The 28,000-nt window shown below is 42.7% G+C and overlaps 1 protein-coding gene across 1 annotated transcript; it reads right to left on the reverse strand.

Moving 5' to 3' along the window:
* Positions 1-2,818: 2,818 nt before the first annotated feature.
* Positions 2,819-27,782, reverse strand: LOC308303584 (pantothenate kinase 3-like). Its single transcript, XM_080747996.1, has 9 exons — positions 27,519-27,782; positions 14,641-14,787; positions 14,060-14,265; positions 13,207-13,396; positions 12,201-12,264; positions 9,257-9,433; positions 6,299-6,422; positions 5,314-5,439; positions 2,819-3,406 (listed from the first exon to the last, which is right to left on the reverse strand). Exons 1-9 carry the CDS (start codon positions 27,769-27,771, stop codon positions 3,347-3,349), a joined length of 1,347 nt encoding a protein of 448 aa, XP_080604122.1. The 5' UTR covers positions 27,772-27,782; the 3' UTR covers positions 2,819-3,346.
* Between the last annotated feature and the right edge of the window lie 218 nt (positions 27,783-28,000).

The raw sequence follows: 28,000 nt of genomic DNA on the forward strand, positions 1-28,000 counted from the left end.
TGACACACATCTGTTTTGTTCAGGGCAGTGTGTGAACACAAAAATCTGCTCTTTTTCAGTCAGGGGAGATTACACGGTGTCCATTTACAACAGTAGAGGTCACATGGTCTTAGGTTACGCCATCATGTTACACAGGGTTCAGTTTGCTGAGGGGGGTGGGGGCCTGGATTCTTCTGGTCAGACGAAATTTTATACATGCATTTCCTTTTGGGATAATGCAGACTGGCTGGCATGACTTTTGTTTGATAATAGTATCACAATTTAATTCAAATAATTATGTTAACCACATTAACTGTCCTTATTGTGGGCAAAGCTTGAAAAAACACAACACATAGCGTGCTTGTAGATTGGCTATTTTTATGTTTGATAATAATATCACAATTTAATACAAAATGTATGTTAACCACATTAACTGTCCTTATTGTGGGCAAAGCTTGAAAAAGCATCCCCAAAACACAACACATAGTGTGCTTGTAGATCGGCTATTTCCATTATTTCCCAACCAATTGTCTTTTTACGTTTATTTACTAATCGAACCCTGACATAACACCAGAAGAGATTATATGGCATCAAGTTAAACCAGAAAAAAGTTTACAATAATGCAGTTCACATACCGGTAGTCAAACCTACGCAAAATGGTGCGCTTGATGTAAATCGCGTACAATGCATATCGTACTTCCACATTTTGCGGAGAAAACCACAGAAGACCTAGGGTATTTTTCCCACTCTCACATCATATGGAACCTCGGTTCAAAATAGGCAATATTTCCCTTTAAGGCTTACAGTAATTAACTTCCAAGTAAGGCAGCCAGGTATGACAGACAGACTGAGACAGACAGGTAGGCAGGTAAACGGGTAGGCAGACATGTAGTGAACAAAGAGGCAAGCACACAGACAGGCAAGGCAAGGAGGACAGACAAGTAGATAGAAAGAGAGAAGTGGCTGATAGCCACAAATTAAAACTCGACCCACGAATGAATGACTAATGAACGAATGTTTCAAAGTGCTAAGGCTTGTTGTGGACGTGTAAGGATTGGACCATATTAATGGTGACCACAGAGAACTCAGACCCAAGTCAAACTATTCCATGTCAAAAACTACAGAGATAAAATAACGAAACCAATAACTTATAAAAAAAAAAAAAACACAAAGCTTCCTTAACATTAAAATACATTATAAGCGCACACATAAACATACAACAACTCAGTAGCGTTTTTCGAAGTCCATGATCTATTTACAGTTTAGAGCACTAAACTAGCCAAGCCTTAAATCAGTGGTTCTCAACCTTTTATGGATCAGGGCCCACTAGATTTTCTTTTTTAATATTTAGTGTTCACGGCCCACCGCTGTACGAATTCGTCAGAGCATGTTTCATTTAATGATCAATCAATCGATTGTGTTCCAGCTTGGATCAATGGATCTAACAGAGTATAATGTCCTATTTATCAATGTCACAATGAAAACACATTTTCAAGGTTTTAAAGAAAAACTACGATGACCTTTTTTTTCCTCACATAACTTGTTTTTTAAATATATATATATATATATATATATATATATTAATGTTATATCATCATCAAAATTAAGAGTTACACAGTGTCGCCAATTATTTGGGGGCCGACTTGCAATACCCCAAGCTAGCAGAAGGTTGAGTATCACTGGCCTAAATCAAACTCAACCCAATCCGTAGAATACTCCTTGACTCCGTGACTGACAGCCACCGAGCACCAGGGCGATCCTGGTATAGAGGAAATCAAGTGCGCCCCAGGTTTTCCAGACAACCCGTTGTGAAATCACCAGATCACCTTCAATCCTTTTACTGAACATCGGATCCGGACAGGTCTCCCAAATCCATCGGAAGCTCCACGTTAAAATATGCAGCAGGGAGGGAGGGAATGTTCTGGGAGGCTAAATGAAGCATCCCACTTTTTTTCCACCTTACAGCTTATCTCCAGGATAGAGAACTACACGCCCGTCATCTCCTCATTGAGGGCACAGGTAGAGCCATGAGGACAACACGGGGGGATTGGGGGTATTCACATGTCACAGCGGCGGTCTGCATAGGAGCAGTAGCACTAGCAGTAGCAGTAGTAGCATTTAACCACATGAACCCCTAACGTCCCTATTCTGGGGGCACGGACATTCGAGCAAGATCTACAAGCTTACAACATGTCCCGTTGCGACGCATTGTTAAGCGGTGGAGATATGGGAGAAGAGGAGGGGGGGGGGGGGGGCGCATTAGTAGAGACCCCTCCTGGAGGACTCCAGCCAACCAAGTACATCAGGTTCTAAGCGGTTTAATCCACTTAAATTGTGTCCGCGAAAAGAAAAGATTGTGCGCCGGCCGGGCCTCTCGTACAGATCCACACAGATACGATTGGTTGCAGCAGTTGTCCGTCGACAACGGTAGGTGACGTATGTGAACGAACGTTGGGATACATACATAATGAGCTGCTGTCTGCAATGATAACACTGCAGGACAGAGAGACAGCGGGGGTTCGCTCCACACACACGCACACACACACACATATATATACGTATATAGACAGACAGACAGACAGACAGAGAGAGAGAACAAGGACACTATGTCCACATACAAACACAGATAGATAGAAAGACAAAGAGACAGACAGACTAAACTGCTTCCTCCGATGACTCTTTTCGACCCACAAAGGGTAACACAGAACCTTCCATAACCTCGAACTTTGCAGAACTTGCAAAGTTTTGTACCGCGCCTGAAGGAGGAGGTCGATCACAAAGGGAAAAAAAAAAAAAAAAAAAAAAGCAAAAATAGCCGATCTACAAGCCTACACCTACAGTACACACACACGGCATCCCCTTGGGCGACTGGCTGCTATGCTCATGCACCTTATGTCTAACCTCATGTACATACTGTACTGCCCCCCTCCCACCATAAAATCGGTGATGTGATAATAAAGATGATTCCGATTGTGATTCTGGGCAGGGCCCCAAATTAGGTTCTGAGAATCTGGTCTGAAATGGGAGCCGCCGTGTTATGAGAACAAATCCAGAAACCATGGAATACGTTTCATGGTTCACTTAGTTCATGTAGTCAAAAAGAGCCATGAGAGAGTCACACACACACACACACACACCCACCCACACACACACACCCACACGCACACGCACACGCACACACACACACACACACACACACACACACACACACACACACACACACACACCCACACACAGATAGAAAGACAAGGAGACAGACAGAGTTAGTGAGTGCGGGGGCGGGGAGGCGGGGCGGGGCGTTTCAGTTCTACAGTGTAGCTGCTGGGTTCCGGGTCACAGAGGTCAACCTCGGGGGTCAGTTTAAAAGTTAAAGGTCATCTGACATCTTCAGCAACTCCAGGAAGGCACCAACTGCCCCAAAGTATCCCTGGAGGGAGAGAGAGAGAGAGAGACAGAGGCGACCGCACGTTTACCAACAAGTATGTGCCCTTAAAGCTACTGTAGATGCCGAATGGACCAAAATTTAGAGTGAACATCTTTAACTCAAATCTTTGCTTCTGGGGGTCCCTGGAACAAAATATCTTGATAGGGGTCCCATCCGTGGAGCAAATATTTTGAGATGGGGGGCCGTGGCTAAATACATATTTTGGGGGTCCTTAACCACTGATTCTACAAAATGTCTTCTAAATCCTGACAGTTTTCTGGAAAATGCTATCAGTAGTTTGTATTGTCAAGGACCCCCAAAATGATATGTATTTGTCCACGGACCACCATCGCAAAATATTTTGTTCCAGGGACCCCCAGAAGCAAAGATTTTAGTTAAAATGTGTCACTTTTGGTCTATTCTGCATCTAGCTTAAGGCCACAGACTCGTTGGTAAGTGCACGGTTGCGAGACAGAGAGTTCAGTCTTGTCTAATGTAGTTCAGCAGGTTTGTCTCTTCCAGCAGTCATTTTGTGCTCTAGACTGTATAATTTGGTCCTGTGTCTCCTGTGTTCATGACATGTCACACTGCCATTTGAGAAGAGGTCACATCCTAATTATTCCCCATTGTCAGACTGTTGTTTATGACCTAATCCTGGGGGCACGTTTCACCTCAAGAAAAATAAATCAGAAAACAGAAAGGAGGAGTATAAACGATTGGCTATTTTTTTTTGGCTATTTTTTACATTTTAATAGCGATACGATACGCATCTCGATACATGGTTGACGATCCAATACAAGGACGATATTGGTTCATTCATGGTGGTACGATTCGATTCAATGATTTAAAATTGATATAGTAACTATTTAGCAAAGAAATTACATGGTCATTAGATTTCAACACATATATGGACAAACCCACCTTGAAAATAACACAGAGATTACACACATTTATCAATAGACCAAGAGTAGCTATATCGAATGGAAAGGTATTTAGACCCCTCTTTTTCATTTTCCCCATACAAGGTACAAATACTTTATTTCCATAGAACTGATCATTTGCACTGCAAAACGATTCGATACCGATTACCTGCATTTTAGAACGATACGATACAAAGCCAAAACGGTACGATATGTTGCTTTTGCAAACAATATAGTAAATCATTGCAAATTAAAATCGATTTTTCGATTAAGTTACTATATCATTACACCCCTAGTATAAAGTACTATTTCCAATTCTGTTCTACCAATTATAGAGGGTTTAAATGGTACTGAATATGCAGCTCTGCTAATAAAAGGGTGAATTGATCCCAGTACATGGGTTAATGGGACAATTTCAAGATAAATTTAAATTTCCACGATACGATTACCGTGATAACGGTAATAACGATTATCGTCCCATTCCTAGTGTAATGCAGTCTACAGTAGATGAGTCTAGTCCATGGGTCTTCAACAGGGGTTCTGGGACCCCTAGGGGGTCCTCAGAGTTACAACAGGGGGTCCTCCAAATCTTTGAGTGATAGAAACCTTTTTTTCTCCTTTTTTTATAATAACCACTTGAACCCTAGTGTCCATATTCTGAGAACTTTAGCCAAAAATAGCAGATCTACAAGCACACAACGCCTCACAGCACGAGGCGTTGTGAGCTTGTAGATAGGCTATTTTCGGGCAAAGAGCAGACCAAGTACAGAGTGAAAGGTCATGTTTATTAAGTATTGACGGTTCAAGTGGTTAAATATCTGAAAAAACTAATTGACATGAATCCAAAATACACTGATGATTGTGCTGTCAAACAATGAAACTATATGGAATCTCTGAACAGGTTGTGGGGGTCCCTGCTTCATCTCTCTCTCAACTAAGGGGTCCTTGTCCTGAAAACGTTGAAGACCCCTGGTCTAGTCCAGTACTAACCTCATGTTCCAGGAACAGAGCTCTCAGCTGTCCTTTGGACCAGTAGTCCATGGCATAGGCCAGCAGCTTGGTGGAGACCGTGTTGATCCGCAGGAAGTTCCCCACAAACACCACACGCTCTATACTCTGAAAACACACACACGCGCGCACACACGCACACACACACGCGCACACGCACACGCACATACACTATTACAAACGACACGCTGCTACCATATACCCTTTCAGTTTACACACACATTTACATGAAAAGGACCACATGAACACGCCAATCAATCAACCTCGACAGTAAATGACAGTAAGCATTTACTGCGAGAAATAACATGCTCTCAAAGTCAAAATATCACACACACATAGTAGTAGTACTACTACTAATATAATAATACAATCTAACCTTTTACAAGGAGAGAACAAGCATGGAATGCACTCTGTATTTTAAAAGGAATAAGACCAGTGTTCATTTACACTAGGAAACACACTGGATCTTTGCTGCCCTCTAGAGGTTGCATTCTGATATTACACATTATCTCAGTGGTGATGTGTGTGTGTGTGTGTGTGTGTGTGTGTGTGTGTGTGTGTGTGTGTGTGTGTGTGTGTGTGAGAGAGAGAGAGAGTGTGAGCGAGTTTGTCTAGCTATACTTATGGGGTCTAAACGCATGTTCACACAGTCACCTGCAGGGGACCTCTGACAGTGTGGGGACAAAATAGTAGGTCCCCACAACGGTTAGGGTTAGGCTTAGGGTTAGGGGTTAGGTTTAGGGATAGAGGTTAGGGTAAGGCCACAGGACTTACATAAAAATGAATGGAAGTCTATGTAATGTCCCCACAAGTGATGTAAATATATAGTGTGTGTGTGTGTGTGTGTGTGTGTGTGTGTGTGTGTGTGTGTGTGTGTGTGTGTGTGTGTGTGTGTGCGTGTGCGCGTGAGTGTGTATACGTGAGTGCGTATACGTGCGTGCGTGCGTGTGTGCATGCGTGCTTGTACCTCATTCACAGCACACATGCGTGCTATAGATCCTATGTTGTTGGTGATGGTGACCAGTGTAGCTCTGGCCAGGTCCTCTTTACTGATGCTGTCCCTCTTCTCCTTGCTCATCATGTGACCGAAACTACAGCCAACACAAAACAACCTCCGTTCAATGTGACAGCTGCTCTCAGGGGACGCAGGGGTTAAGTTACAGCCGCAAAGTAAGTAAGTACTGTACACAGGGTTCCCACACATTTTTTTCCAATGCATTTCCAAAACTTTTCCAAAGCGTTTCCAGAATATTTCACCCAATTTCCAGGACTATATCGTCGTTATCGGGTGGAAACCTCGTATCTCCAAGTTTAAAATGTGTACGTTCTTTCGCAAAGTAAAGCCCTGCTTCATCATACAAGGCCGTCCCACAAAAGTACTGAAAACAGCAGATCTACAAGCACACAACGCCTCGCGGTGCGAGGCGTTGTGTGCTTGTAGATCGGCTGTTTTCACTAGTTTAAATCATTTCTAAAATGATAAATGCAAAACGAATGGTTTTGGACATACAAGGTTTCCACCCGACAACAACGATATAACAATAATTCAGCACAATAACGAGTTGCTTACTCCTATGTGCAATGCCCAAAGAAAGGCATAGCAAAAATAAAAGTAGCAATTTTTTTCCCGGACTTTCCAGGACCCTTGATCAATTTCAAAACTTTTCCAGTACTGGAAAAATATTTTTCTAATTTCAAAATATTTCCAGGAATGTCATGTGGGAACCCTGTGTACATGTACTCAAGTAGTGTACTTAAGTGCAATTTTGAGGTAGCTTTACTTTACTCTGGACTATTTAAAATTCTCTATACTTTTACTTCTACTCCACGACATCTCACAGACAAATATTGTACATTTTACTCCACTTACAAAACTTTAGGAACAAGTTACTTTGTAGATTTTGATAATCATTGCAAAACATACAGTACATTATTCAGCATTATTTAAACTTTGGCTATTTGAAAATAGCTGTAGATCTGCTATTTTCAAAAGATTTTAATACATTTAAATGATTTTATACATAATATGATAACTTGCGAAGCGCGCAATGACTACTTTTACTTTTGGTACTTTAAGTATATTTTTATGCCAATACTTTTGTACTTTTACTCAAGTACATTTAGATTACTGGACTTTTACGCGTAAGGGTGCCCTCACACCAAAATACCTATGAGAGTGGAATCCGCGTTCTGCCAATGCATTTCAATGAGAGTGAAGCGGTTTCATGCCAGCAGAGGATTTCTGCAAAAAACGCTCCCTTATCATTGAAATGCATTGGCGGAACGCAGATTCCACTCTCATAGGTATTTTGGTGTGAGGGCACCCTAACAGAGTGTTACACGTAAGTGCAGTATTGATACTTTTACTAGGAACAAAATGTCAGTATTTTACCCAGCACTGTCTAAGCGTAAGCCCAGTGCGCTGCAATGATTTGCAATGCAACGAGTTGCAACCTGTGAGCACTTGCAACAGAATCCCCAAACTGCACTTAGCTGCAATGGGTCAACTCAGACTGTGGTCATGTATTGCAATGGTTTTGTTGCAAATCAGCAAATCATTGGTGTGGTTGACTGGGCTTAGGGTTGCCAACCGTGCCTTGAAAATGGGAATCGTCCGTTATTTGGAAATTAGAAGACACATGCATTGTTGAACTGATAAGGGACACACGTTGTTCCTTATTTTGGGGAATCAACGACACACTAGGACATTCACGAATAGTGATTTTTAGTATTCGACCTCAAAGTATTCGAATAGTCGAATATTCGACAGGACTGGCCAAACTGTCAAATATTAAGTAAGCAAGAGGCAAACATTGTGAAAATAGCCGATCTACATGCTCACAACGCCTACTATTTTCACAATATTTATCTGTGGAACCGAGTCACATTAATACCTACAATTCCAAGTGCTTGTCAGGGTGGGGGTCCCCAGTTCAAATATGTTTATTTTGGGGGTCATGGCCTAAAAAGGTTTGAGAACCCCTGGTATAGAGCATTAACAAATTCATCCACCAGGGGCATTGACAACTCATTCTTATGACTTCCTATCTAGCCAAGCTTTATAAACTATATATTTTTTTTAAGAGAAAACAATAGAAAATAAAAATAAGCGAATATTCATCTTCGGTGAACAATGTCGAATAGTGACTTTGATATTCGAATATTCTAATATTTGGTGAATGCCCTACAACACACATCTTACAAGTTCTAAAAGCTCATTACAATCATGTGGGGACCCAACCCACAGGTTGAGAACCACTGGCCTACAGTTCAGCCAGGTTTCTAACAGACACAGTGCATAACTGTATTCCCAGGTTTCCAGAAGGTAGCATATCCAGTTCCTTTTCAGGTTCATTTTCCTATAGCTTGGTTTGATTGGCTCAGCGGCAGACTTGAACTGGCTACCTCTTTCAGAGCCACAATACAATAGTACTGAGAAGGGACTGATCCCTGGGGAACACCACATTGAAGGGGCCTGTGTGTTGCGTGCACGTGAGTCTTGTTTACCTATAAAGTCACTTGTAATCATTAGAAGTTGCGGGTTCTTCTTTTTTTGGGCTTGTTTCTTAAGTTTAGTTACTTCAACCCATACAGTATATAGGCTGTTTTAAAATACTACATCTACAACCGCTTGTATATTTGCTACTGCTAAAAATCTTGATATATATACTAATACAAATTATAGTAATAATAATAAAGAAATAAAGGTCTGTAATGTTTTTCGAAACATTTTAACAACACAAATCTTGTAAGGTGGTGGCAAATTATTTTCAGATGGGAGTCTGTGGCCAAAGTTTGACTGACCTGCCCTAGTCGCTTATTTTAAACTTGTTTTCATAGACCTGGTTGCTTGCATCTCTCGCAAAAACCACCGTTGCGAGTGTATGTGTATGTATATGTTGTGGGGTGCGTTTGTTTTGTCCACCTGGAGGCCACGGCGGAGCCCTGCAGTCCAAAGCGCTGGTAGTCCCCCCCATAGATGTCTTTGACCAGCTTGTCAGCGTTGGTGGAGTCTCCTTTAGCAGCCATGTCCAGAGCCTCCTCGAAGCTCTGGCAGCCCGTCAGCAGGCAGCACAGGCCCAGGAACGTCCCGCCTCCCAGACTGCAGGGTAGGGATGATGGGACCATATGAAAATGTCATGTCACCATTATTGTGACCAAAAGAAATAGCGATTTACGATATTATCGGGATAATCAAAATATCCCCAACATCCATTAACCTGGGGCAGAACATTTGCCAAAAAATAGAAGATCTACAAGCTCACAACGTGACGCGTTGTGAGCTTATAGATCTGCTATTTTTTGAGAGAGAGTGAAAAAAAGACTGTATCAAGCAGGGCAGGAATTTCACGGCGGCCACGACGGCCATGGCCGTCGTTGCCCCTCTCTTTGGCCGTGTGCCCCTCGAAAAATGACATGCTCAAACGGCCACAGTGGCCGTGGTGCCCCTGCTGTCCCATGCAGTGCCCAGCGACCACAGCAGTTCACAATTTCATTGAGGAATAAAGAGGAGACGAAAATGTAACCCTAACTACAAAATAAAGACTGGGCTAAAATCTGTCTTCATTTTAGTTCACGAACAAAGAGAGTACGAAATATGTCCTGCGATGCGCATTACGGTCAAACACCTGCTGCTTTCTGACATGCAGTGGCAGATAGAGGCGGGACGTTCGCGAACGAATCGAGTCTTTTGAACGGCTCTTTGATATGAACGATGGGATCCGGTTCGCAATCGCAGTATAGGGAGCCGTTCCTTTAATGAACAACAGTGGTGGAAAAAGTACAACAATGTAGAAATACTCTGCCACAAGTTGAAGTTTGGAATAAAAAATGTAGACTACTTGAGTAAAAATATCAAAGTATTGGTATCAAAATGTAGTTAAAGTAGAAAGTACTTATTATGCAAAATGTCCCATTTCACAATTTTTCCAATGAATAAAATGTAGGGGGAAAAACATTTGAAAATAGCAGATCTACAAGCTCACATCTTGTAGATCGGCTATTTTCAAATGGCAGGTAGGCCTATGTACCTATTATGTCCGAAATAAATGTATATAGGGTTGAAGTGATAATTATAATCAAAATCTACAAAGTAACTACAACTAGTGACTAGAATGAGCCAGTCTTTTGAACGGCTCTTTGAAATGAACGGATCCTAGAGATCCGGCTCACTTCAAAGAGCCATAAATCCCATCTCCAGTGGCAGAGCGCACGCACACACGCAGAGAAGCAGAGAGAGAGAGAGAGAGAGAGAGAGAGAGAGAGAGAGAGAGAGAGAGAGAGAGAGAGAGTTGAATGGACACAGCAGTAAAAGTTACAAAACTACTAAGCGACGATGTTTATCTGTCACAGAGGCATGGAGGATGTTTGCAACATGTTCCAACGTTATCAAGCCATACGTCCAACACGCGACAAAATAAAGGAATATATAAGGCTAGAACAGGGAACCAGCTGATGTGATGGAAATAATCCCCCCGCGCAGATGTGTGGAGACAGAGAGAATGTGAGTGAACGGCTGTGTACACGTACCTGAACTCAAAAAAAAGAATCCATACAAAAATGTTAAATCCATGTTGGTCTACTGTTATCCTAGCGTGTAGCAACAACAAACACAAACTCAAACGACTAGCCCCCTTGTTTGCGTGCGACGCTCACGTGTATGCACGTGCACGCGCGCGCGTGTGTGTGTGTGTGTGTGTGTGTGTGTGTGTGTGTGTGTGTGTGTGTGTGTGTGTGTGGTGTACATGCTTATTTACCTATAGGCTACTGGACTGGTGGTTCTGCAACTTCTGCAGGTGTTGTTTAGTAATGTTAGGCTGTGGCTACTGGGTTGTGGGTTCAGTTGGATGAACTGGACATTGTCTACTAGCTGGTATTGTCTTACTGTACTGTACTGTACTGTATGTAATGTACTACTGTAATGTACTGAGATCAGTTGGTTGAATAGACATTGGTTATATAACCAGGACAGGTGTTCTGTGTTCTCTTGTACTGTATTCCTAAAATAGTTTTTTTCATCAAAAGGATGAGAGGAAATGTTGTGTGAAATAATTATGATTACATGGCAATCTTTGTCCAATTAAGGGGTAAATAAAGGGGTAAAATAATTGTCATGATGACTAAAACTAGTCTAAAATGTCAACAGTTTTTGTTTGTACTTAATCTTTAAGCAAAATTAATTATGACTGTCGAGGCGTGGACTTAAAATCACTGTTTTAATTGATGGCCTTCTTGCCCTGGCACTTGGCCTTTGTGCCCTCAAAAATTTGACAACACTAAAGGCCAACTGGCCTTGCCCCTAAAATGACGAAATTCTAGGCCTGGTATCAAGTACATATATTAAGGATATGCAGCTTGGCAGATAAAAGGTGAATTTATCCCAGTGCATGACGGGGGACAATTTCCCAGATAAATTAAATCTCCACGATACGTTTACCGTGAATGTTTTTTATCACGATAAACGATAATATCGCTTATCGTCGCATCCCTACTGTAGGGGACAACGATAAACACAGCCCACATTAACACCACACATCGTGATATGAACGCACGTTAATACTTGCACATGCATACACATACACATGTAAGTCAAATGTCTCACCTAGACACAGGAATTTTGACCTGATGGTCAAGACTCAATTTATCCCCTGTAGCAAGCAGGCAGGCTCTATTAGCTCAATGGTAAACATTTCAGCACTTGCGCAGGAAAACGGGTTAAAAACCAGGGGAGAAGAGGAAAGACACACAGTGCAGCTTTAAGCCAAGCTCTAATATGTCTAAACCATAAAACAACTGTTTCTCTTCTGATGACCAGGACATTGTGGACACGCACGCACGCACGCACGCACGCACACACAGAGTAATCTTACCTGGTCCCAGTAACTCGTTTGTAGTTGTCTTTAGAGTAGACTGCCAGCATCGACACTCCTGACCCTGACCAGAGTCAACACAGTAAATCGTGACAAATAAGTTATGTTTCTATAATTTGATAAAGCAATTTGGCCTTCTATGTAGCCCTGAGTATAATCATGAATATTGTCACTGTGGAGTAACAGCCATTCATCATCGGATAATTAAATCTATTTCATTACTGTATTCTGAATGTCTATCTGTAAATGTTTGTTCTTGTCTTTGTCGTGTTCTATCAACTTGTCCTAACTAATAATAATTATTATTTCTTTATTTTACATTTGGAACCAAGCGCTACAGAGTAAAACAAAAACATCACAACACGATAAAACCTAACCACAGCTGAACATGTACAGAAATTGCTTGAAAAATTGTCCACTTTGACTACAGACTCTTGCAATGTCTTTTAAAGCCTGATTTATACTTGCTGTATGACAATGCTGGTCACCAGAAATAGCTTATTTACAAATAATTACAAATTCAAGACCTCCAACACTGCAACAAATGGCTACAGAACATTACCACTATTCTGTTATGGGGGGGTGTCCATAAACATGGATGGTACACATCAGGACAATCTGTCGCACGTTCTTGTCACAAGTTCACTCACCGAATGTTTGGAGGAAGTGGTAATGTATGACATGACTAAAGGGCTGCCCATACTGTCTCCGACCACTGAACTTTTCGTTGGAAAGTTCTGACTTTCTGACGTGCAGCTTTCCGAACGCTAATTCGGGGTAATGCTTTTCAGTGTAAATGTAAACGTTTGAGAACCACTGAAATTGTAAAGGTATAGCAGACATGAAGTCTGCATACCTGCTCTGAGAGTGTGATAAACCGGTTCCGGAAACGTTTCCAAATGTGATGGATCCGGTTCCCAGCTGGTTCCGGATCCCAACCCTAATTGTAAGTCGCTCTGGATAAATTGTGAATTGTAAACATATTAATGTTAACAACATTCCCCACCTATGTTGACCAGCAGCATGGGGAAGGGGTTGTCCAGCGTACAGGGCTGCTTGACGCTGTTGTCCGGATCGGACGGGTTGCTGAAGTAGTAACCCTCTGGCTGTCCATTAAAGCCCACTGAGTCCACGTACAGTAGGCCTCTGATCAGACAGTCCAACTCATCCAGTTTATGCAGCTCTAAGTCCGCTATCTGAGAGAGAGAGAGAGACACACACCAGACAGAGAGAGAGAGAGAGGGGAGAGGGGGAGCATGAAAATGAATGCAGTTAACATACTAGTTCACAACAAGGTGTGTATGCCGCGGTGGAAAACGAGTGATAAAGTATAGTGATTTTGATAATTATAAAGGATAAGCATAAACAAACCAGTTCACATGAACAATACTGATGTAAAATAAGATATCTGAACGGCTACATATATTCTATGCACAAAATTCAAATTCAAATGTTGTGAACCACAGTTACAGGGGGGCTAGCCCAGGCTTTTCTTCTTGAAATGCCTGGATCCCGAGGCTACACAAACATACACACACACAAGGGCTGTCAAATGAATAACTGATCCTTGATTAACTCATCTATTGTGTTTACTGAGTTTACTACTCGGGAAACTCAGGCTTAGGCAGTCAATGAGTTCATTGTGGGCTTTGGGGAGAAAATGCGTAATCGATTGTACAAATATGAATTTGATTAGTACTGTAGGTGTGACAAAATGTGACTGTATATCCAACCAAAGCAGTGTGGTCTTTGATACACCGGTCTTTGATCACCAGAGATATCAGCAGGCAGAGATCTCCAATCGCATTGTTGCAAACGCAGAAACAACAAGTTAACTGTCAAGCCAGCTTCTTTCTCACTGTTCTGAAGTCGTTTTCAAACTTGTAGGCCCCTCCCCCCGTGGCGCAGAGCGTGGTGTGCAGAGAGGAGAAGTTCTTGTCGCGCCCCATCTGGATGAAGCCATGCATGTCGTGCGTGGGGAAGCGGATGAAGTGCAGGTTTCCTGTTCGGCCGCACATGGTCAACTTCCTCAGCTCCAGGTGCACGTCCCGGATCCCCGTGTTGCCTGGGAAACAGAAACAGGTGATCGAACCCGAGGCAGAAACATTTGCACGCGTCTAATCACATTAATCACATAATTGGGCTAGCCTGGCATGGCCAGACTAATATCCACGTAACTTTGGTGGTGAAGTTTAATTTCCAAGGGGCGGTTACGAACAGATTCAAGCTTCACAGCAAAGAAATTCCCACTTTGAATAATGGGCTCTGATTGGTCACCCATAACTCTGGGGTGAGCTAAATGTAATTCAAACCGAGGAGTGCCAGACCAATCTGCCCAGGGTTAGGGATATACTTTTTTTAAACTTTTTTTGGCAGATTCGATTGGTCTCCAGGCTAATTTTTGGCATGTTATTAGGAGAGGAGAGGCGAGGTTTCTCACCATAAGCCACGTTAGAGGTGAGATATTTCCTGATGGACTTCAGGTTCTCCACTTCCTCCTGTTCTTCTTCTGCTGTGATGTCCACCGGCTCAAAATACACCAACTTCACCAACGTGCCTCCTATGTCCATCCCGAACCAGGGGAAGGCTGCACAGACAGACAAACAGACAGACGGACGGACAGACAGACATGTCAGCATACAAACAGGGAATACAGGGGAGAATGTGTTTGTTGTTTATTCATTCATTCATTTATCTATTTAACATTTAGAGTTTAGGTCTAGATGTTAAAATGACACCACCCCTCATTTCACACATTTTATAAATAGCCAATCTACAAGTTCACAACGCTGATTACTAGAATATTTGTAACCAAATAGTCACCAAAAATGAACTGAAATAACCCATTGTTGTTTGTTTAAGACAGTCCCACCAAGAGCAAGCAAACGCACACACACACACACACACACACACACACACGCACGCACGCACGCACGTGCGTGTTTGAAAACCAAACTCCTAATCGCCAAAAATGAACTGAAATAACCTCATGGAGGTTTCTGCGATCATGACCTAAAAACAACAAAGCAGCCGCACACTGACACTCGTCGCTAAATATTTACTGAAAACTGTCATCATCATGTCACCAAGATCAAACACACACACACACACACACACACACACACACACACACACACACACACACACACACACACAGGTCAAATTCACATAATAATTGACAAGCTCAGTTTAGATCAGTCACATGAAATATTGTAACAGTTATTTAAAACTGGGACAAGGTAAGCTAATAGACTTCACTAGAGCAACACCCACCTCCACATTCCTACTACTGACCAGTACACTGGTCACTGGGAGCTGAGCAGTACAACTAGCCTTGCGTTGCCAGACTCTACGCAACGCAAGGCTACAGTACAAACACAGTCTCTACTCTACTGTTGACCAATGGGAGCTGATCAGTACAACAACAGTAGTTACATAATTCGTATTCAAATAGTAGTAGCAGTAGTAGTAGTAGTAGTAGTAGATTCACGATTAGATGGAGAGATGTTGAGATGAATCAATAAGGATGAATATACAAATCACTCTTGTTATGGTTTAATGTTTGTGGACACGGCTGTACTCTGTAGGATGTACATAAGAAAGTTTACATGATTGTTAATAGACGTGGCTGCCATTATCTTATCTTCACAAACGCCTGATTTCACTAGCAAATAGGACTTATTGATCTTCTTGACCTCAATAGAACGGAATGCTTTGCCAGTGTGCCACTGCGTTGTTGTAGATAAGTTGTAGATAGATTCATGTTTCGATCCAACGCCCTGCACAGGGCCTGCACTTCCTCCTGTGAGGTCGGTGAGGTGTACTACGTGCCCTATCCAGGGATCAGGACACTAAACACACGTTGAGTTTTGGTCAGGGTGCGTTTCACTCCATTAACATGTAATGAAGCTATCTCCTCTTCATCTGTGTTGTTTTACCAGTGGAAGCAGGGAGGCCAAACAACAGGTTCCAGTGTCATTTGGAGGTATGCAGCTAATAGGCTTTATTATTACATACCAGATATGCTTTTCGATGAATTAAGTGTACAAAGGACCCCAATAGAAACAAGCCATAGGCTTTCTCGGGTTTAGAATCCTCTTAGGATACCTTGCATTGAACTGTACTTTCCTGTACTTTTGTTTTGCAAACGGCTAACAAAGTATTCAATCAATCAAAGCGTGTTTGGGAGGTGGGGGTGTAGCTAATGAGAAATAAGTTATGACTATTCCCTTACAGCTGCTGTATCCTAATTAAAGTCCTTTCCTATGTTTTTTTACTGCCCCGGTTCCATCCAAATACTTCCAGAGAAAGTCAAGGCACTCCTCCCTGAAATGTTTTGTTATTATGTTGTCATATCCATGCAAGACAGTCAAATGTTCCGGCACATGAACACAGCGTTTACCTGGAATGCACTCTGACGAAGGTAAACGCAGAAATGTGTTGCTGTGCCAGAATCTTTAACTGTCATGCAAAATAGTAACAAAGTTTGTGAAAATTGCACATTACATGTACTGTACAAGTTCACAACACATCGCTTCACAAGTTGCTCGGCTGTAGAATTGCTATTTTCACTTTTTTAAAAGGTTTGTGGAGAAACAAAGTTCACCTATGATAACATGCCCACCATAGCTTTGTTTTTGTGTACTGCAGTAATAATGTGTGGTTGTCAACAAATCACATGGCACGCCTGGACTTGTCTCACAGCTTCAGGGAACCACTGAAGATGGGAAAGGGGACCTGGATTTTAGACCTTGTTGAACTTTAACAGGTTAAGAGCTGTGGCATTATATTCCAACTAATCCATACCCGGGGATGTGTGCACATCTGCTATTGCTCTACAATACAAATGCTCAGTTAAACTTTTGGAGAGGAGGCTGCTCATTTGATCTTGTATCGTGTGTAACAACCTGGTAACCATGGTAATAGAGAAGATGCTATAGCCTATGGGAATCGTAACCTTGACAACTGAGCCCATAGACTGTGACCACGCATGCACAGTAAATCAGAAACTGTTAACAATGTGACAGAGTTGACAAAAATGCTAATAAACAACTTAAAGGACAACTTCACCACTTTTCAACCTATCTTCATATAATTCCTCACTAATGTTCATGATTTTTCTACTTGGTCTGTCTTATTTAACACTTTGAGTGCCAGGGCGTCATATGACGTCAGACACGCACTTGGCAATGATGCCAGAAAATAATATTGGCGTCATATGACGCCAGATGCTTTTTTTCATATTACAGTAGTACAGTGTTGGATCTATGCGGTAACCAAGATACAGCCCTTTTGGACGATGGGACGGTCGTCATGCATGACAATTCAGTGGCGTCAGTTCAGAACAAGCTAAGGTATGGCAACATGACTGGTGTCTGGTGAAGACACCAGTCATGTTGCCATACCTTAGCAACAGGCACGATGAAAAGTACATTTTTATTATTTCCCCCTGTCAAGGTATGGCAGCTGCATACCCCTGCCATACCCAATTGACGCCCCTGCATGACATCACACGCTTATGTGACCAAATTCAAGCATGCTGGTTGGCCGGTTCCCCCCAGAAACAAGGGTCTCAAATAGTTCAGTGACTTTTACCCTAACCGGACACACAGCAATCAGAGGGAGAGAGAGATATATTGAGAGAATGAGCTAGAATTAGTTATAAAATCATTAGATGTAGTATTATTTAGAGAGATAGAGATAGAGAGAGAGATCGGAAGGTAGAGAGCGTCCATTTTGTAAAAAAAGAAAACGCCGTCCCAGTTACCGGACCGTTGCTCCGCTGATCAGAGAGCAAGTCATGGCCGCACATGGAGACCAAGCAGGCAGCCGAACCATGCCCCGTGGCCGTGGACACCAAGCCCGCAGCCCAGCGCCGCCACCGACCATAATCAAAACCCGAAGCACCAGTTGGACTTTCGTTTGTTGCTGCGCGGCTGCGTTTGGGACTTGACTGAGGCGACGCGTGAGGATGAACGGTGATGCCGTTGAACGCTGATGCCGGAGATTTGAAGAGAATTCTGTGTTTTTGCTGCTGTGTCGGGGGAGCCAAGGAACGTCGCCAGCCATCCACAGTGGACGGAGGAGCTACGGCGGTGATCCGGACCGGAGGCAGGCTGTTTGGAGCAGTGTATGTCACTGTCGGAATGGAGATATGTCTGAATGGAAACATGTTCCCCTCTCCCCCTGCCCTGAAGGAAGCACTGCCGAGGTGTGCTGCGATCAGCGAACCGGGTAAGCATTATAAAGCTATGCTTTTTACGTTTCAATATGTTCTATACGTCTGTCTGTCTTTCCCTCCACACCTCGCCCGACTTGGGACACCCTCGCAGGCACGGCGCCGCCAGGCGCCGGCCTCTATACCTCCGTGATGGAGGAACAATAAAATATGAACGGCGTCTGCCCTCGTGAACCTTTCAAAGTAGCGTATTTGATAGGGATTATGTACTATAGCGTCTGCCCTGGCCAAACGAATAGTAGCTGATCGTATGCCCTCAAAAAAAGTCTAGAACACACCACTGTATGATATGCATAAAGTGTGTTCCTGTGGAAATGAGCCATGAATCTGTAGGTCTACTCTAATGCAAGCTTGTAATACATTCTTCAATCAATCAATAACCGATGTCAATAAGCCTGACCTGCTATTGTTTTTTTTCCACGTAGGGTGCATTTGGTAATATACAATTCAATTCAAAGGAGCGTTATTGGCATGAGAAAACATACGTTTACATTGCCAAAGCAAGTATCACAAATAAAATAAAATAAACAGTTGAAAATATACAGTTGGAGGGGGTACAGCATTGTTCAAACAGAGCTATGTCGCATTGTCATTTTATATATATACAGGGTACAAATAGCAGCATTATTTTCCTCATAGTACATAAAGGTATCAGCTCTGTTTCATACTGTATGTGCAGTAGGTCTAGATGTCAATCCATGGTTTGTAGTAGGTGTATGAAGTTCCTCCAACTTCTTCCAGTAAGAATACATTTCTTTATAGTTTAGTTTTTTATTGTGTGTGTATACCTAGATAGATAGTTTAGTAATACAATCAGTGTGTGTGTGTGTGTGTGTGTGTGTGTGTGTGTGTGTGTGTGTGTGTGTGTGTGTGTGTGTGTGTGTGTGTGTGTGTGTGTGTGACATAACTAGACCAGGTCAACCTGGTTGTGCCAGACCCCCTGTCTGTCATCATCATTTATGATATCATACCTTTTGTAGGCATGTCATCATCATGTCATCATCATATATACCCTTTATATAGAAAAGGGACAGACCGACATTTGCTTATGTAGGCCTACCCATTTCATGGGTCTGGCAATAATCTATCAAATCGATCTCAAATCTGTATCAAATTTGTATCAAAGCAGAGCCTATAGAATTCAGTGGCCACGTATATATACATACATTTGAAATTATTTAGACTAGTGAAAACAGCCGATCTACAAGCACACAACGCCTCGCTTGTAGATCTGCTGTTTTCACTACTTTTGTGCGACAGCCTTTGCTAAAGAACATACAAATTATACAGAAGCACGTTCATTTAGTATTTTGTATTTATTTCTATCATATACAGGGCCCGTGGAGTCTGACTGGATGGAGGAAGGATGGGAGCCCGATCTGCAACCAGACCAATGACAACGCAGAGGACAGTATGATGGCGGAGATAGCGAGAGCGGAGGAGTCAGGCATAGGTCATACACACTGTAGGTTCGCTGCCTGGACCAATGTCACTCTAGGGGAGCTGAAGAACTTTCTGGGACTTCTCTTCCTCACAGCTATCGTTCACAAGCCGGAGATTGCCATGCAGTGGTCAAAAAAACATTGCCATGCCGTACTTTCCCAGAACAATGGCAAGGAACAGGTACCAGGCCATTTTGAGGCACCTGAGGTACACACACACGCACGCGCACACACACACACACACACACACACACACACACACACACACACACACACACACACACACACACACACACACACACACACACACACACGGTGAACAGTACCATCTTTGACCTTGATTTGTGGTGCCTTTGACTCCTGAATGTTGGCTTGTTGAATGCCTTTTTTTGACTTTTATATTATTTTATTTATTCTTTACTTGCTGCACATTTATTTTATTTTACTTTTATCCAGTTATATTTTATTTTTGTGAAGTCATATTTGTGATTTTTTTTTTGGAAATATTTGTAAATATTGTTGAACATAAATATGTTCATGCTGGATGTGTGAGGTACTCACCAGGGTTAGGGTTCGATGTTGCCATAAAATAAAAGGTTGACATCGCTTTTCTGACTTTTTGTCTTCCTGACCTTCTAGACCAGGTAAAAACACAGTGAATTCACAGTGCATAGTTCTATCAAAATGTAAGGCAATTTCTACCTTCTGAGTCATTTCATACTTTTTCACTTTGCCCCCTTGAAACTAGACGATGGTACAATATTGTTTTAACTTTTTTTGCACATAATGAAAGTAGGCATGTCATTCTTTCTGTCAAGGGTACTTGTGTTCCGTTACCATTTACCAATTTGTTGCTATGGCTTCCTAAAGTTTTTTTTCTTTGAACTCAAATATCTCAGAATCTAGATTTCTGAGGTTATTGACTGGTTTGCGCAGTGCGCACTCTCGAGCACCTATCTCCAAAACCGCTCACCGAAATCACTCCAAAATTTTTTGGGTAAAAAAAAAAATCCTCTTTTACCAAACCTCCCATTTTTGTTCCGATGTGAATATCGGATCATTTCCAATTTATTCCCTGGAATTGGGGCAGAAATGAATGGGACCTAATGGTGGCACTGGTAAGGGACGGGGGGCAGGGGGGGCTGGCACTCAAAGTGTTAAGCGTGCCGCATCCAGTTGGTGTTACCGTGCGGCACTTCACGCACGTCAATTACTGCGACGCTGCACAGCCGCCCGCGTGTCTGGTGTGTGTTCCCCTTTAGGAGGGCTGTGGGGCAGTTCGGAAACCTGTCTACTAGGGATGGACATCGGTATCGGCCAATATCAAAAATCGGCAGGTATTATATCAAACCGGCCGAATCGGTGATCGGCAGGTCACTGACATAAAACCGGTTTTATGCCAATTGTGTCTATGGCACTGCATAGCATGATGCTCTGGTCCTGTGACTAAAGTAAACATTAGCAAGTAGCAGCCAGTCTACTTAGTGGCAGCCTACAGAATACAGATGGTGCTGATTACTGCAATGTAAGGATATATTCCATAATCCTGTGTCAATGTCGTCTCCAAAAAGAAGGAGAAAAAAAAACAGACGGTCATATTAGACTGGATATTGTCTGTGTTTTTGGATATTGTACTATTGTGATTGATTTGGCATTAGTGTTCTTCTAGCTTATTGGTACTCAAATTGAAGTATGTCTTGTAGGCCTACTTGGCCTGAAAAAAGGGTATTGGAGCAACCATATTTTCTAGTTCTTAGCTAAAGAAATCGGTATCGGAAAAATCGGTTTTGGCAGGTCAGACCTTCATAAAACCGGAGGATCGGTATCGGCCAAGAATTTTGTAATCGGTCCATCTCTACTGTCTACCAGTGACATCATCGTTAAGCAGATTTTTTTTTTACATGATTAACAATAATCGTGACATGTAATTTCCATTATTATCCCATCCCTACTGCCCACTGAGGAGATAAATGGATTCTCACAGACAGAGAGAGGTTTCCTGATTTTATGGTAGGATTTTATAGTAGGATAGTAGGATATTACATGCTGGATGATTCGATTTTGAGTGTGTGTGATATGGATATGGATACAGTTACAGACACACCCTATTTCTCTATTATGCTGCAGCATTGAGCTATGGTGACAGAGATTGCTGAGATTTAGATTTTGATCTAGTAGTATAACAGTCACCATCAATGCTCAGCAACAACATGAAAACTTCTGCCTGCAAAGGCATATTGAGCACAGCGATAAAACAGACACATATTAATAATCTTCCATCACTTTTTACACACACTCATATAGTGTACAAATGGAATCAAAAGCAGGGTTTAAATTCAGAGTTAAACTGACACTGAGTAATTTAGGGAGTTGAGCTGAGCATAGCACAGCCTAGGAGACTGCATTCCAACACACAAGGATGGTATTATACTGGGGAGAATGGGATGGGACACTGGGAGGACACACACACACACACACACACACACACACACACACACACACACACACACACACACACACACACACACACACACACACACACACAATATATATTTACATCACTTGTGGGGATATTACATATACTTCCTTCATTTTTATGCAAGTCCTGTGGCCTTACCCTAACCTCTATCCCTAAACCTAACCCCTAACCCTAACCGTTGTGGGGACCTACTATTTTGTCCCCACACCCCCCTGCAGGTGACTGTGTGAACATGCGTTTAGTCCCCATAAGTATAGCTAGACAAACTCACACACACACACACACACACACACACACACACTTACAGGTACACACACACACACACACACATGCGCGCGCACGCACGCGCGCACACACACACCCACGCACACACGCATGCACACACGCACACATCCACACCCACACCCACACCCACACGTAATGACAGAGTGTCTGGAGTGGGCTCGCCCCTGCATGACTTGACTTCCTAAAATGTATCCTTCTATTAAGTCAACCTACTTTTAAAAATGTGAGCATCTAAAAGTTGTCAGCAATAACACATGATGGATTGGATGGATATGAACAAATACATGGAAGCCTCAGCCACAGTCTGTACAAACAGAGGTCACACATATTTTAAAGTTTCTTTTGTTTTTCTCCATCAAATTAAATATGAATGAATGGTTTAGTTTCTGTCTTTGTTTAGAACAAATGAAAACACACTTGTATGGACTTACAACAAGAAAATCCTCATCACAAATGCATACATCCAACCAACTCAAAATCTAAAATCTCATATCTTCAGGTGATTTTGTTCAATTTGTTGCCTTCCAACTCAAGTAGTGTTGTGCGTGCGTGCCCTAAAAGGCAATGGCCCAGGGGCCGCCTTGAGTCTTAATCCGGCCCTGCTGGCTTTGAAATCTCAAAACCAATAAGGAGGCATCATCTTTGCTCAAAGTGTAGTTTCTGAGCTCAATAATATACATTTCAGACAGTTCTTCCTGCATCTTACCTGGTTTCTTGATAATGAGCTTCATGATTGGTTCGAGTGATCCTGGTGCTACCTAGGAAGTGCAGGTCAACCAATAGGAACCCACCACTCGTCTGACTGTCTCCCACTCAGCCCACTCCTACTGTCTGTCTCTCCTTCACTGTCTCACTCTCAGATTTCCTACTGTCTGTCTCTCCTTCACTGTCTTACTCTCAGCTTTCCTACTGTCTGTCTCTCCTTCACTGTCTCACTCTCAGCTTTCCTACTGTCTGTCTCTCCTTCACTGTCTCACTCTCAGCATTCCTACTGTCTGTCTCTCCATGACTCCATCACTGTCTCACGCTCAGCTTTCCTACTGTCTGTCTCTCCTTCACTGTCTCACTCTCAGCTTTCCTACTGTCTGTCTCTCCTTCACTGTCTCACTCTCAGCTTTCCTACTGTCTGTCTCTCCATCACTGTCTCACGCTCAGCTTTCCTATTGTCTGTCTCTCCTACACCCTCTCAACTTTCCTACTGTCCGTCTCTCAACTTTCCTACGGTGTCTCTCACATCTTTACTATTGTCTCTCTCTCCTACTCTGTCTCCATCTAAGCTTTCAACTGCACCGTCTCCCTCTCAGCTTCCCTACTGTCTGTCCCAACTACGCTGTCTCCCTCTCAGCTTTCCCAGATATTTGTCTCCCCTAACAACCGTCTCCCACTCAGCTTTCACACTGTCTGTCTCTTCTACACTCTGCCTCCTGTCAGGCAGAGAGGGATGTCCACGAAGTTTTAAACAAATCAAAACAGCCTATACAGTGCATCTTCCATTCCAGTCACCTGTCGTTGACTTTCTGAACTTGAAGCTGTTACTTTCTGGGGTCTAACACACTGGCAGCAATATCCAACCCACAGACTCACAGAGAAACAACACACAATGCAGCCAACACCATTGGCTGAGCAGGACCCCTAACAGCCCGCCCCTCCGAAGCCACCGTGGGAGCTGATTGATTGAGGCCGACTGTCAGTGTTTTCTGCACAACTCCTGACTGTGGCTGAGCCAACGAGAGGGCTCCAATAACACACTGCTGAAGATGTCACACACAATAATAAAGAGAGGGAGGGAGGGGGAGAGAGAGAGAGAGAGAGAGACATACAAGAAGATAGAAAAAGTAAAAGAGCACGAATAAATGACCTCCGTAGAGACTGATGGAGAGAGAGAGAAACAAATGCGTGATTGTGTGTGTGTGTGTGTGTGTGTGTGTGTGTGTGTGTGTGTGTGTGTTGGTTGTTTACACTGTAACCAACCAACCAACCAACACACACACACACACACACACACACACACACACACACACACACACACACACACACACACACACACACACACACACACACACACGTTACAGAGTCAATAGGCCATTCATGCAGTAGAATTGGAACTGGTGCAGAGGAATTTAAATTAGTCGCCATTGTGTTAATGGGAATACAACACACTCTGGGAGGGGAAGGGAGGGGAGGGGAGGAGAGGAGAGGAATGTATTCTAGTATATTGTTTCATTAGTTTGTGATAAATCTACAGGCTTACAGGTGTTCTATTATTACAGCTGATCTTTGTTATTCCATGCAGTGGTTTATATTTCTCTCTCTCTCTCTCGCTCTCTTTCTCCCTCCACACTAGTCTGACTGGCTTTCTATTCAAAAAGAAGCAAAGAGCGAACTGTGCGTGCGTGCGTGTGTGCCTGGCTCCCTAGAGAAAACAGAACAAAATGAAGTGGAAACTGAACTACCCTTCCTAACCACCTGCCCACTGTACCAAGACATCAGAGACACATACTTCCCACAGATCATAACCACACAAGGAGAGTTTGAAAACATGACCAATGATAAAAAACTCCCAAATCTGCTGGGTTAAGTACGACAATGTGCAAACACAGCAGCAGTGAGCTGCTGTGATAGGAGAAGGACATCAAATGGAACACAACCACCTTAAAGACTACCGATCATGGTGTATATACAGTACATCCTTGCACTGTCTGCATCGAGTAATCTCCATACATGAAAACTGGCACCCCTTTAAATTGTACATATTTTATTTTGATTGTATTATATTGATTGATTGTATTGTACTGTGTACTCTTCTGCTTTGGCAATGTAAATGTATGTTTTCTCATGCCAATAAAGCCCTTTGAATTGAATTGAATTGTGTGTGTGTGTGTGTCTCCAGTCATCGCCCCCCTACTGTGGGTCAAAACAAACTAGGTCAGCTTATGCGCAGACACACACACACACACACACACACACACACACACACACACACACACACACGCACACATGCATGCATGCATGTCCCACATACACTAACACACACACACACACACACACATGCATGCATGCACGACACACGCAAGCACGACACAGACGCGTGCGCGCGGGCACATACACGGGCGCACACAGGCGCACACACACACACACACACACACACACACACACACACACACACACACACACACACACACACACACCCCTTGTATAATGTTGTCTGTTGAACATTATTATTTTGTGCACTTTGATTTGCATTTTATGTATGAAAGGTGCAATATGTTATGATGATGATATATTGACATTATTATTTATTGATAAATATCATTGTCATTATTAGATATTTTTCATCATTATTATTAAAAATACAGACCTACTAATTCCAAACAATGACCTTAAAATAATAATAATGACAATATAACCCTCATCCTAATTATCATCATCATCGTAACAGAAGTAGAAAGTAGTAGTAGCAGCATTCTGTTTATATAGCCTAGCACCTACCACAGATAAAATGCAGTCAAGGTGCTCAAGTGCATGCACGAAAAATAAAGTTAGGAAATAAATGTAGCTACTGTACTGGATTATTAATTTAACTGTAGGCGAGTCCCACTGCCATGGTGTGAGGTTCAATTCCCTGCTTAGCTCAACAGGTGGAGCAAGGCACTAGTGCCAAGGTTTTAATCCGGTGGTTCTCAAACTTGGAGTCGGGACCAAGTGGGGTCCCCAAATTATTTTGTGGGGTCCCCAGATGATTAGCTTAATGCTATTTTTTTTCCTTCTCACTCAATGGTAAACAAAACCAACACACAGTATAATTGTATACAGGGTATCTGCACATTTATAACGTGACAATTTAAGGACTTTCAAGACCGTTTTAATACCAAACTGACCAAACTGTCAAATATGAAGTAAGCAAGAGGCGGACATTGTGAAAATAGCAGATCTACATGCTCACAATGCCTCGCAGTGCGAGGTGTTGTGAGCATGTAGATCTGCTATTTTCACAATATTTATCTGTGGAACCGAGTCACATTAAATCTGATACCTACAATTCCAAGTGCTTGTCAGGGTGGGGGTCCCCAGTTCTTTATTTTTGGGGTCACAGCCTAAAAAGGTTTGAGAACCCCTGTTCTAATCCAACTGTGGCCACTCTGTACAGGTCTGAGCTCTCATTTACTTCTTTAGACTAGCAATAAAATATCATATTTCATGATAATGCATTATATATTGTCATGTAATTGCATTCTGTGTTCCACAGAATGATAGCCAAATGTAGTCTATTGATACAACATTTTACTAAACACTCATTCACTCTGTCTCTCTCTCTCTCTCACACACACATGCACACACATGCATGCATGCGCGCGCGCACACACACACACACACACACACACACACACACACACACACACACACACACACACACACACGAGACACACACACACACACACACACACACACACACACACACACACACACACACACACACACACACACACACACACACACACACTCTCTCTGCATCATCAGTCATAATTAAGTTTTTCTATTATTATTATATTATTACACATACAAAATTATTGGTGGTTATTATCAGTAGAAGTATTATTATTATTATATTAGGCTAATGCACATACAAAACATATTCTCTGCAATCACATTTATGGATTTACAATAACAATAATAATTATATTATATTAGTAGTAGTAGTAGTAGTAGTATTGTTGTTATTAACATAGTAGTAGTAGTAGTAGTAGTAGTAGTAGTAGTAGTAGTAGCATTGTTGTTATTAACATAATACCATTACACTCAATGTCAAAACATATGTCTGCAATGCAATCATCATCATAACAACCAGGGCTTATTATTATCTCCATGCTACTCACGCGGTCTGTTCCTCCTGCCAGAGTCCATTCTCCTCCGCTGCATCCTGCATCTCTTGGCCGGTGACAGCACGCTGTAAGCAGCCTGTCCTCCTCCTCCTGCCGCTGCAGCTCCGTCCTCCGGCAGAGATCCATTATGGCTGCTGCTGCTGCTGCTGCCGTCCCCGCGGTGGTAGCCGTTCGTCAGGCCGTTGGTTGTTGCTTCGTGACAGGGTCTCTTCTGCTCCGGAGAGCGGCCGACGTGCTCGTCGTCCATTGCTGCTGCTGGTGGTGGTGGTGGTGGTGACTGACTGGTGACAGAGAGGGGAAAAGAAAGAGAGAGGTAGATAGAGAGAGAGAGAGAGAGAGAGAGAGATAGAAAGGGGGGAGAGAGTGTGTGTCCGTGCGGACCGGTACAGACAGCAGCAGCCAGGCAGGTTTTTTTTTCAAAACAGGGAAATAAAAAGGAACCCAATAAAAAAACCGGAATTTCACAACCCTTGAGA

The sequence above is a fragment of the Nannobrachium achirus genome, assembly GCF_963921795.1.
Source record: "Nannobrachium achirus genome assembly, chromosome: 18".
NCBI classification, from domain to species: Eukaryota; Metazoa; Chordata; class Actinopteri; order Myctophiformes; family Myctophidae; genus Nannobrachium; species Nannobrachium achirus.